Here is a 12,973-nt window from a genome sequence, read left to right as displayed (position 1 = left end):
AATAGTGCTAAGGGTTAGCAAATTGTTCTGCTATGCTAAACACACCTTTTCTGCTAACTGTTAAGCAACGCCGTGAAATTGGGCCCAGTGCCATACATAGTTTTGCTAACAATTATGGGATGTACACATACGTATAAAGCAAAAAGTCCTTGCTAAGCTAACTCATGAAATGCAGTCATAAAAAAGCACACATTTTCAGCTGCTAGTGCATATTCTTTGCATATTGTTTTTGTTTCTGGTTATGAAACCAAGGATTCCTCAAAAGTGCCCTAAGCCTTGTAGTTTGAAAGCCTGAAGAAACATGTGGAGAAGAAATTACAGTTTACAGGTGGGAGGAAAACCCCAGAAGAATATGCTGGGGAAAACCCACGGAATCAGGTAGGGACTGAAAACCCAATGCACATGTTGTCTGGGCAGGAATTGAGGTCAGTAACCACTGTGCCAACCCTGATTCCAATTCGGGCGTTTCACAGTGCAGTGCGCCACCAAGAGTTTGCCATGGAGAGTTAATTTTTCCCAGTGCATTGTGGGAAATGGTTGACAAATTTGTAGCGCGGGACATGTGAAATTGTTAGTTTTTCCGGTCAGTAGTTTTGTAAGTGTATGTTTCAAGTATCTGTTTGCCCTTTTCTTTTCTTTTTATCAATATAGTGTTTTTGTAAGGCGGCAGAACGCTATGCCCAAATCTATAACAAATTAGCTCTCAAGCTGTCTACTGACACTTGTTCAAACAGGCCATGTTTTGTCGACCGTAAACTTGAAAATGGACTCTCCACGGCAAACTCTTGGTGGCGCACTGCATTGTGAATCGCCCTAATTATAGCAGTCCTAAGAAACATAGCTGATCCACACAGACTGAAATGGTCTTCATTTTTTTCGTTTTGTTGATTACCTCAAAAAATTTTTTTCGTTTTTTTGACAGATGGATCAGACGAGCTGTACACATTAGCCAATCAGTGCACAGCCGAGCTCCTGAAACAGTCCAATCAGGTAGCAGCGATCAACGTGAACACCAGCGTGGTTGAGCAGAAGACCCAGACCGGAGGCTGGTTGTAAGTGGTGGTTATTATTATATTATTATTATTAACCCTTACTCTCTGAGGGTAGTTTACTGCATGTCAGTTGGTTATGCCAATGCCCTCCAGCTGCAGTTATTTGGCAGATAACAAGTCTTAACAGTGAAGGCTCCAATTGGCAGGAGTTGGAGGCCCTGGAGGGTGCCTGATACTGACCAGCTGGGGGCACTCACTTTGTTATCAGAGGACTCTCATTGTTCTCTGTGGCATGTATTGGAGTGCCTGTCCAGTTACCCTTGAAATGACATGGCAGATATTGGAGGGCCATGCAAAAAACATAGGAGATTTTCTTGAGGCACAATTGGCATGCATTGGAGGGTCAAGTAGGGTAAGGGTTAAGGGGATAATACTGTGATGGGGCAGTTATAAACTTGATGTTTAACACTGGTTAGGGGCCTGGTCGTTGATAATTGCTCAAAGGCTGAAGATGAGGGCAATTATCGGCCATAAACCGTGACTCCCTAGTCCTTTTTGCTAGGATGTGGCCTCAATCCTGCAAAATCTTCCAATTGGCCTCATGGAAAAATAGCATATAGCCTCAATCCTGCAAATTCCTCCGTTATTTCTTGAATATGGTCCATGGAGGGGTGACCACTGCCTGAATCCTGCAAAATCCTGCGGCCGTGACTGTCAATATGTTGAGGCTTGGCCAGTGACATCCTGGAGCAGTACGGAGGATTTCAAGCATAATCCAGGCCTATATTTATGCATGGCTGAGCAAAAACAACACAAGGTCCGGCCAAAGACCTTGACAAAGTGCATCCTACAAAATCAGTAACACACTTTTGCCATGTAACCTCAATCCTCCAAATTCCTCCACTTTGGCAAAGAGGATTTTGAAGGATTCAGGGCGGTTAGGGTTCAAGGCTAAAGATTATATGGTAAGCGTGTTTTATTCTGTTGACCTCCAGCTTTCACTCAGTATGCAAAGAAGTTGTGATTATGCAGAAGAATCCAGTGCAGGGGAAGTACCATTGGTAAGTCAATGTTATTTATAGATGTTAAGATCAGCAACAGTAGGTCAACAAGCAGTAGATTTATAACTTCAGCAGAATCCAAATGATTTAGAAAGAAGGCAGAAATCATGTTCTGTCAAAACCAGACGGAACTGGGCGAGGAATCAATTTTAGGATTTTTTCTAAAATCTGTCTTAAAAGTAATATACAACATTTGCTTTTGCTGTATTTTTTTCAGAAATGGATGGATTTGGGGTTTGTATTTTATAGAAAATATTTTCACACTGAACTGTTTAAAGTTTTGCATTCATGTATGCTGGAAACCCCCCCCCAAAAATGATGTTCTTGTAGTCTGGCTCCCTGATCCTACTTCAGTCGAAACAGAGCAATCTATAGATGTCTGGGCATTGTCAGGTCAGGGAACCAGACTAGCTGGCTTGCACCCGTTCACGGGTGTGTAACTGATTGCATAGGAAATGTGGACTAACTAAATGTGGTGAATTTGGGGCAGTATTTGAAAATAAGTCAGTTTTTTTCCAACGATGGTCGGCCAACCATCGTTGGATTTGGATACAAATATTCAACTGTTCTTGAAAGTGACAGCACACCAGGTGCCATAATTTCACAGGATGCTTGAGATTGTTATTCAATTACAGTCAAGTGAGGTCTTTCAAAATAATTTGCTAGTTTTTAATTATTGCAAATGTTGTAGATAACCTTTAAGCTTTGAAGTTTTGAAATTGAATGTTCCTAACTCGAGTAACCTAATTTTGAAATTTGTTTGGGGAAAAAAGCTTGAAAATGAGAAGTCATGCTTTAAAGGTAGGGCTTTATTTCGGAAACAAATTACAGTCTTGATTTTCAAGTAATATTTTTGCAAGATGAAAGCCTGGCAATTCCAGTGATACCAAATAGGTTAATGTCCGCTTGTTCTTTGCAGTTTCCTAGGGAAGGGTGTCATCAGAGCACCCCCGGAAGAAGTCTTCAAAGCTGTGAAGAATCCCAGAACTCGGTTCATCTACGACAACATGCTCAAGGTATGGAACCTGCACCCAATTTCATAAAACTCTTCGTAACTTACGATGCATCGCAGCGATGCGACGTGTCGTATCTCAACGATGCGTCGCAGCTGTGACGCGTCCTGCGATCCATTTCACAAAACACGTCGTAAGTGCGACGCGTCATAGGTGTATTTATAGCACAACTTGGTGACTGTTTTAAGTATTTAGTCAGCGTACAGTAAATAGTCGTCTGATATTCAACAAAGAGTCGTCGGATCTCAGCTCGAAATTTGTTAAAACGTAAAACAAAATGGCGGCTGTGCGATGCAATTTTGAAGGAAAACAAGCTCTCATTGGACTGCAAAGCTACTTTGAAATTTGAACTGCAATGTTCCGGTCTAATTCATAATTATTCAATGAATTTTCTATTTACAACTTTACACACATTGCCTCGGTATTATAATCTCGTTTATGTAATGTTTACGGCATAAAACAGACTTAGAAAATAACTCTTCTTATTTTGTGATGACAACTAGACACGTCGTAACTTGCGACATGTGTTAAGCCGTTGTCAAGGAACGTTCAACACATCGCAACTTTCGTGAAATGGATGATTTCGCGAGTTGCGACGCGTCACAGCGCTTCGTGAAATCAGGTGCTGCCTCGCTCTAGCTAGACACTTGGGGTTTTTCCAAGCCTTCTTTTTTTAATGTCTGACTTCAGAGTTTTAAAGTCGCTGTCCCAGTGCTATTTTCAAGTTTCACCCCGGAAAAATAGATTTTGTTTTGAACGTCCAATTTTGTTTTTGCAAAACATGAGCCAACCACTTTTGAATGAGACATCTAACCAAAAAATCCACCAACGTTGAGATATCGAATATTAACTATACAATTTTCAATTTTGTTAGCAGCCCAACAATAATTCGGGCGTATCATTTTGTGCTTTATGGATGCAAAAGCAACCCAAAACAATATTTTCAGATGGTTGATATCGTTAATAAAACGTTAAAAAGGTAACTTTTTTTCCATTTAGGGTAAAAAAATATCCAAATTAAAATTATGTTAGGAGAATACAATCGAACTTGTTGGAGCACACGGATGGAGCAGCTTTAAACTAAATGGAAAAACTTTTAAAAATTGCCCTCAGATGATGGGATTTTTTGTTCTGAGAATGGTTTACATATTCCTGTTATGGAATCTTGTCTTTTTTTCCTTTTTTGGTCCAATTTATATGTTTTGTGGCATATTATTACCCTCTGTAATAAAAACTTGTTAATTCTTGAATGCTTACATGCAATGCATGTTATAAAAAGGTGTCTGTTAAAGGTAGAGTAGATCATTTGCAGCTATCCAAAAAGTAACTGACCAAATTATTCTTAAAAATCTTACTTGGTTTAAAGATGGTAATGGCACTAAACTCCCTGTGAAATTATTCCTTCTGGCATGCTGTCATTTTGAAGAAAACAATGAAAGGGGGTCATATCCAAAGATGAGTCAAGTGACGCACTTTTGGAAATTTCCGTTTGTATTTGGTTTGTAATTGTGTGAATCCATGAATAGGTGCATACGAGTGTTCACAAAATATGACTCGGCAACTTTTGATTGAAATCGAGGGACCAAGAATATTGTTTTCTTGGAATATACAGCATTCACTGAGCTACAACTTCATCAGGTTAGCTGTTAAGCACTCATCTTTAGATTTTGAGCACTTTTTATGCCCCGCGGTGAAGCCGAAGGGGCATACTGTTTCCGCCTTGTCCTTCCGTGGGTTGGTGTGTGCGTGGGTGGGTGTGTGTGTTCGGATCAATCTTGTCAGCGTGATAACTTGAGAAATAATTAACATATGAACTTCAAATTTGGTTTGTGTGTTGTTCTTGGTAATCTTAAGAAGCCTATTACATTTGGGGCCGAAAGGTCAAGGATCAAGGTCACAGTGGCTAAAACAATAGACATTTTGTCAGCGCGATAACTTGAGAAATACTTTACATGTAAACTTCAAATTTATTTTGTGGATTGTCCTTGGTAATCCTAAGAAGCCTATTACATTTGGGGCCGAAAGGTCAAGGGTCAAGGTCACATTGGCTACAACAATAGACATTTTGTCAGCGCGATAACTTGAGAAATACTTTACATGTGAATTTCAAATTTGGTTTGTGGATTGTCCTTGGCAATCCTAAGAAGCCTATTGCATTTGGGGCTGAAGGGTCAAGATCACAGTGGCTAAAACAAAAGAAATTTTGTCAGCATGATAACTTGAGATATACTTTACACGTGAACTTCAAATTTGGTATGTGGATTAATTGTTCTTGGTAATCCGAAGAAGCCTATTGCATTGGGGGTCGAAAGATCCAGGGTCAAGGTCACAGTGGCTAAAACAATAGAAATCTTGTATTTATTCTGAGATCATAGGGATTCGGGATTAATTCATATAAAACCTACAGAAGATACTAATGCTGTCAATGAACGTTCCATGTGACCAAGGTACATGTAAGTTGATGTTAAAAGAGTGGTGTTATGTCATGGGAACAGTCATGGTTGCGGGGCATTTGTTTGATCTACTCTACTTTAAAAAAAAAAAAAAAAAAAAAACCATTATGGTTGTAAAAACAAATTGGCTTTAAAAAGAAAGAAGAAGATTTTCTAGTCAGTACATTAATGCTGCTATCTGGTAAATTGATCTCTCTTTGTAGAAAATGGACATCATCAAGGAACTTAACGACAAAGTTCAAATTGGTAAGTACTGATGGCATAGCAATCATGTTGAGTACAGCTTACACTAACCACCATCAAATTGAAATTTGAAACTTAAGTTTATCATGTGGAAGAGTGTGAACCGATTGTGGAGACTTTCCATGTACGTGTACCTGTTGAACTTGCCCTTCTACTGTGTGTGAATAAGGGCTGTGCATCGGAAGTAACTTTACTTAGTAACTTCTCAGACAATGAAACAGAATGGTTTTGAACGTCATTTGTGGGGAATTTTCAAAATGAAAATCGGGCAACATGGGAAAACAAAACCTATTTCACATTTATGATGCTCACGAAAGTTGCAGTTTACAACGTAAAGCTATAAAGCTCACTGTACACACTTGTATCTTGCTGTATGAACATAACGGTCATTAAAGGAATGGCATTTATGAACAATCTGAACAGCAACTTCCAAAATTTGAATTTTAGGGTTGGGTTTCTTTAACGGGTATCCGGGTATCCGTGTTTTTTTTTCAATCGGGTACCCAGTTCCCGTGTTAATTATTTGAATTGCAAAGTCGGGTACAAGTTGAGACATTCACAACCTACGTGTGTTTGTGCACACAGTTTGCAAATTTGAGTGTCAGTTTAAAAACTTTTTCTTTGTGCAATGAAAAATATTTGGGAGCAACTCATGTTTTTGTCTTATTTATTGTTGTGCAGTTTATGCAGTACATGAAGTCCCACAGCTTCTGAGAAAAGAATCCAGAGATTTCTGCCTTCTGCAAACCAGCAAAACTGAGGTATGGATGGAGTTTTTGTTCAACCCTAACCAAGCACAACCCAACAAGATTCTCAATGTTTGATGCAAGTTTAAAATTTGGGAAACACTGTTTGTGGTACTAACTCATCAGAGAAAGCACCTATAAAAGCTTCAATATTAGGTTTTACCCTTCACCGACGTATAAACACTGTATACTCAGTGTATTACCTTCCGAGTGAAAGTAGGAAAAAATCATTTGGGTGGGACTCGATCCCACGATCTCCTGCTTTCTAGTGCAGACGTCTTACCACTCGACCATCGAGCTTGCGGGATCGGTATACAGTGTTTATACATCGGTAAAGGGCAAAATCTAATGTTGATTTACATCACCGCGACGCATATTCCATCTTGTGAATAGTTTAATTGCGGTACCTGCTGCTACATGTACATTAGATTCGAACCAGCCCACCAATCCTGCATTCTCGGTGGTCGAAGGGTAAGACATCCGCACTAGAAAGCAGGAGGTCATGGGTTCGGGTCCCACCCGAGTGATTATTTTCTAACTTTCACTCGGGAGGTAACACACTGAGTATACAGTGTTTATACGTCAGTGAAGGGCAAAACCTAATATTGATTTATATCACCCCAATGCAATTTCCGTCTTATGTTATGTATCCACTCCGTTCACAAGTACCCCCTCACCGGCAAAGAAGGAACAGTTGGGGGTGACCGACCGACGCCATCTTGCCTGACTGTAATTCATTTGCCGTGAAGCGCGGCCACTGCGTGTAGGCCTACATAGTACAAATCCCTGGTGTACGTGCGTCACACACAAGGAACGGTGCGCGTCAACCAGCGAAATGTCCCGCCCATGGGACGTCGTTGCTAGGTAAAAGGGCGCCCTCTTATGTCGGTGCACAGAGCCCATAATAGCTTCTGCCTCTTTTTGAATCCCTCTCCTTTCAAACTCATCAGGGTTCGTCACACATCGTAGCCTTCACGTCGGCTAACGTAGCCGAGTGTCCCCCATCAGACACCATCCCCCGGTCTCACGTTCTGCCCAGCGGATGGATTATTGAGCCTAGGCTTGACGACAGGGGGTCACGCTTATCCATGGTCACGTACATAGTGCAGGTAAGTCTTGAATAAGGATATGGGAGGTAAAGTCAAGTCTGTCACAAGCCAATGTGGCCATCAGGCCAGCGTATATCTCCGGTTTCCTTGGCATGAAACAACTGAAAATATTTCTATTCCCCCTGGACGGGATGCTAGTCCATCGCAGGTTACTCCCCAGCTAATGTCGGTACCCATTTATACTCATGGGTGGACACAGGCAAGTGAGGGTGAAGTGGCTTGCCCAAGGACACAGCCATATGGCCAGCAACTGGATTCGAACCCCTGACCCTCTGATCACGAGTCACGAACCCTAACCACTAGGCCACACTCCCCCGGGAAGTTTCCTAGCAAAATATTGTTGTTGAAATGGCTTTACTCCGTGGCATGTTAGTTGTCCCCTGATGGATGCCCCATTGCAGTGTGGCATGTGTGACACAAAAGACCTTCCAGAGATAATGTAGCGATAATATTATTTGTATCTGTTTTCTTTTGCATAGGTGAGCATAGGTGGCAAGAGCGTGCCGGCTAGCTTCGTAAATTTCCTGTCCAAGCGTGTGCCTCTCAGCGTCGCGTATCTTCGCCTCTTCATCGAGTCAGAGAACATGTAATTGGATTCTAAACTACAGCCCATCTGCAAGAAGTTTGGTATCAATATTTACACAGTTAGAGTCCATATCATTTGCTGATGACCACAATCTGCGTAATTTGCGGCCTTTTGGGGCCTTTTAATGTTCATTTTCTTAAGGTCCATTAAGGACAGTTAAGTCTTTGAATGGCTATTTATCCCAAAGTTGAGACCTATGTCAGATTACTGAGAATTTGTAGTATTGATCAGTAAACCTGAATATTTTAACCGTTCTAAAGTGGATTATAAAAATAATAGGTTGAATAAAAAGTTGACTTGAGACAGATTGGAACCTGTACCAACACGGTACCAACTAAGCTATCCAATGTCCTTGTTCCTGGGACAAGTATCACTTCATGAACAAAGACACCAAAACAGTTGGGACGCCACCAACATACTTCTGGATATCTCAGACGATTGAGTACCTGTATGTTGTTCTGGCAGGTCACAGGCCCAAATCTTGCTCCCGTCAATTTCTTTGTTCCAACGAATATTGTTTAAAAGTGAACCTAGTGAGTATAGTGGTTTATTTGATGCCTCGAAGAACTGAAAATATGTGTTTCCTTCTTGACTTCTCTGGTACAAACAAACTGTGCCAGAGAGTTACTGGGTGTTTCTATTGAAATTTGATCACTGAAACTTAGTTTTATATGATGCCAGGTTGCAAATGTTTTGCGATGACAGGTCGCAAATGTGCAAATGCGAAATATGCTCAGAACATTGAAGCCTCAGAACATTTGCAAAACATTTGACATCGAAATTTGTTCTGAGAATGACTGACATGTCACAGAGATGCAAGATGTTTATGGTAAAGTAAAAGAAAAATGTAGTAAGAGAGATTTAACGCTGATCTACGTTTCCATGACCTTGTTTATTGATCTGGTATCAGCAAATGTGCAGTTACCAAATATGCTGTGGTGCTTATTTGTAATTTAATTGTTAAAAAAAAACTATGCCAATCATTTCTGTTTATGCATTTTCAAATCAACTTGTGTTTTTTTTATTGTTATCCAAATTAATATTTGGTACAAAATTGGCCAGTTTTCCTTTTAATTGTAAAGTCCAGCCACAATTGAGACAGCGGTATTGTCTGTGTGATGTCCAAATCACCTTTATAGCTTTCTGAGAAGTCAATCTAGAGATTGTTAATGAACAATTCAAACAAACTGTCTAAATTTCTGCACAAATTTCTTGAAATATTCTAGAAAATCATGAATTTCTGACAACTCTTTTACCTCAAACGTTTGGTGAACAAACATGACCAATATCTCCTAATGTTAAAAAAAAAGTGATAAAGGTAAAATGGAATTGGTCAAAAGATTTTTAGAAAAAGACTTTAAATTCAACTTCTCTTGAAATTCAACTTCTCTTGAAGTTGTTCTGGCGATCTGAAGTTTGATAAAAAAAAGTCATCAAAAGTCCAAGGCTTAAGGACAAGTTCAACAGTACATATGCTTTGGCTTAACTGATTCAGCTGCTCATAATGCTATTATAAACAGTTTGGAATCAAACAGGAACTGAAATATGATATTTTCTTAAGCCAAGTGCATCCCGCTTTGTTTTGAATTGTTGAAAGTAAAGTTTAGACCATTGCTGAAAGCACAGGATTAGAAAGGGATTTAAAAGTCAATTCCTTGACTTCTCAGTTGTAAAATATGAATATATGGCTGTTTTATATCCAGTATCTTTGAAAAACCTGTTGTACATAGAGTAACACATAAGTCAAAAAACCTATAAGCCATCAATTAACATGTAAATATATTGTCAAGGCATGCACATTGCACAATGCAAGCAAAGCATGAGATTGTCTCACACAAAATGAAATTTGGATTCCTGTGCGTATGTATAATCTCATAGACACAAGGACCATTAAGAAATTGAATTAAAATAGATGGTGCTAATAATGCCAAATGTAGTAAAGATGTTGCATGCTTTTTAATCCAAAGAAACCTTCATGCCTAGTTTAAAGGTTCATGTTGAAAAAAGGTTTATAAGCAAAGGATTAGGCAGAAACTGTGTCATTTCATTTGCAGTATGGCTGAAAGTTGCATGGCCTGAGTTTATGAGTAATGATTATCCCCTTATTTATACATTTGATGTATAGGCGGGCTGTGTAAAATAAAGAGGTGCTCTGTGATGGTGTTGTGGTCGGCAGGAGAGGGGCTAGCAACAGGGCTTTGTTGTATCCCAAATTTTGTCAACCCCCCCCCCCCCCAAATCAATGTGAGAAATATATGAAATGCAGCAAAGCTTATTGAATGGCCAAAGATTAGCCATTCCCAAGAACAAGTGGTCAAGAAAAACCAACAGGATGGACCATTTGCAGAAATAAGACTTGTCATAGCAACATGAAATGGAAATGACGAAACTGCTTGTAAGAGTGTCTTTAATCAATTGGCATGTTGTGTGTTTGACCATGGAGGTCCTACCTCCATGGTATGACCTAGGAAAATTGGCTTTTGTGCAATTTTGCTTGGAGTATCACCTCGGTATTAAAACCACGCTTTGTCAAGTGTCTTCCTCTTGTGTTTTTGAGGATGAAATAAATGTCTTTCTATAAAAAAAAAAAAGTACTGTTTAGCAGTGTCACTTTTATTTCTTCCAGGTTTGTTGTTTTTCTAATTGATTTTGAGGATGGTATGCACACATTGTACGGTGGATAGTTATTATGGGTACCAACAGTTTGTGGGGACACGGAAAGTCCTCAGAATTCAGTCCGAAATGTTTCTAAGGGTAAAATCTTTAGCTCATTGCATCATTGCCTGTGTTAACACAAGGAACAGTCTTGAATTCTTGTTGCTACTTAAAAAAAAAAAAAGTTAATTGCCGAAAATAAGTGGCCAGGCATTGAATGGAAACACTTAGAGTGAAGTTTAAAGGGGTCATGAAGTGAATCTTTCTTAGGAAATAATTCTGTGCAACTTTCTACTCTTAAAATGTATGAAAACCATTTGACATCCCTTTTTGGTTTTGATTTTATTAAAAAGTGCACCTTTTTAAACATTAAACAATTTTCCATGCTTTTCTGGGCAACTGAGGGCGCTGTTGCTGTGATTTTTTTTCAGGAAGACACTCTTCAGTTAAGGGGTTTTCTCAGTTTTCAAGTCGTGAACCCCAAATTTTCTCATCGAAAACATTTGCGAGAAAAGATTGCTCACTGGTCTATACTACTGTCATGTGTACTGACAATGAATCACCAAAGAAAAGAAAATTTACGACAGCGATATATCAACAATTCTGGCAACTTTTGACGCTGAAATAGCTGTAACATTTTGGTTTTTGCCAGCAATGACAACACACTTTTGCTTTTCATGAATATAGAAATGTGCATTTAGCATAAAAACCAAAAATCACCAAAATACCCTTGAAAATGGCAAAACGAAAATTGAAAATAGTGTTAAATGGGCCACAAAGGTGTATTTTTATTAATGCATCACAGGTTTCTCACACATTCAAGACTCATTCTATTTCTAATAAAAGAAAAATTCAATGTTAATTTTCGAATTCTTAATTCCCCATTGCTTAAAGTTGGTTACACGTGCTTTTTGGGTGTGGCACCTTGAAAAATAATTTTTCAAATTAAATTGATAATTTTCTAGCATTAAAATTAGTTATGAACTTTCCAATGAGTCATCGCACAAAAACAAATCTGCCCATGACATGTAATCGATTAATTAATTTCAAATTTTGAGCGGGACGCTCCTAATTCGTTCTGAGTGTGCGCAACTGACTTCTGAACTAGAGCGCGCCATTTAATACCATTTTAAAAAATGTATAAAGGTCTGCAAAAATAAACAAGCAAAGTTATTTTTTACAGGACATTATATTCCTTTAAATTTCGTTCGAAAAGGATAATCGAAATTTAAAAAAAAAGCACTTGTATCAGAAAAAATAAATGTGCTTGTTTCACTTCCCTTTTCTCGTCCTTGAAAAGTTTTATTTCGCAAATAAAGTGGGCGTGGTGTGGGGAAAATATTTTCAACTTTTAATTGTGGGTACCGGGTCTTGCGGAAAATCAACTATGCAGTAAGAGGAAACATTTTCAGCAAAAGCGACATTTGATTGGTTGTCAAATTGCAATTACACGCCAATTCACCGAACCCTTTCACTTATTATTGGTTTTGTTCAAACACCACAATTATGCGAGTCTAGCGCCATCGTTTATGTTTACGAGAAGTTATAATCAAACACCCCTTGCAAAAAAATGGTTCCGGCTTGCTCGCCCGTCTGGCTAATCTTGTACCCTGTCTCCTCCGAAAGAATCGTTTATAAATTCAACCCGATTTTTTTATGTGCCGGTCGACCAGACTAAAAGTCGAGAAAAGGAAAAACAGGTGAGCCGCCGAGGCCCTGGATTCTATTTTTTACCACGAAGAAGAAAATCCTGTTTTCTCTGATTTCAGAATGTCGTAACCTCTTTGGAATTTATCACGAATTTCTTAACGGATAGCTGTTCAACCTGAGTGAGTGTTTTGCTGTGGATTTATTTGTCGCATAATAAGGATTTTATCGTAAGTATGGAGAGTTGAGATGAGCAGATGAGAGGTGCAAGCTGTGCAAGTTAAGTTAGCCGACCGGCCTAGTGCACGGTGATGCTAGGATCACTGATTATTCATTGGATGTGGTTTGTCATGTTGTTTGTGTACAGCGTGTGCAGAGGGAATCGCGTACTAAGTTCTTCTAGTATGACTAGGGGAAAGATTCCCACATTTGGCCGTCACTTATTTTTCCCTTAAAAATGACCTATCA

At 39.2% G+C, this 12,973-nt stretch overlaps 2 protein-coding genes across 11 annotated transcripts in view; both read left to right on the top strand.

Moving 5' to 3' along the window:
- The window catches only part of LOC119740771, a 31,754-nt gene extending 22,785 nt beyond the window's left edge, over positions 1-8,969 (top strand). For both annotated transcript variants that reach the window (XM_038216184.1, XM_038216185.1), the window contains exons 8-14: positions 923-1,052; positions 1,988-2,053; positions 2,973-3,069; positions 5,723-5,765; positions 6,444-6,523; positions 7,459-7,617; positions 8,097-8,969. In XM_038216184.1, the coding sequence (XP_038072112.1) occupies positions 923-1,052; positions 1,988-2,053; positions 2,973-3,069; positions 5,723-5,765; positions 6,444-6,523; positions 7,459-7,617; positions 8,097-8,207 (686 nt within the window). In that variant the 3' untranslated portion in view covers positions 8,208-8,969. The remainder of the gene's footprint in view (positions 1-922; positions 1,053-1,987; positions 2,054-2,972; positions 3,070-5,722; positions 5,766-6,443; positions 6,524-7,458; positions 7,618-8,096) is intronic.
- Positions 8,970-12,533: 3,564 nt separating this feature from the next.
- Positions 12,534-12,973, top strand: part of LOC119740773 (regulator of G-protein signaling 7-like) — a 132,061-nt gene continuing 131,621 nt past the window's right edge. For 8 of the 9 annotated variants that reach the window (XM_038216189.1, XM_038216188.1, XM_038216193.1 and 5 more), the window contains exon 1: positions 12,534-12,735. The gene's annotated coding sequence lies outside the window, so the exon portion shown is untranslated. The remainder of the gene's footprint in view (positions 12,736-12,973) is intronic. The other variant, XM_038216187.1, reaches the window with a different exon arrangement.

The sequence above is a fragment of the Patiria miniata genome, unplaced genomic scaffold (assembly GCF_015706575.1).
Source record: "Patiria miniata isolate m_02_andy unplaced genomic scaffold, ASM1570657v1 HiC_scaffold_5, whole genome shotgun sequence".
In the NCBI taxonomy this organism is placed as follows: Eukaryota; Metazoa; Echinodermata; class Asteroidea; order Valvatida; family Asterinidae; genus Patiria; species Patiria miniata.
This window is presented reverse-complemented; position numbering and strand designations above follow the sequence as displayed.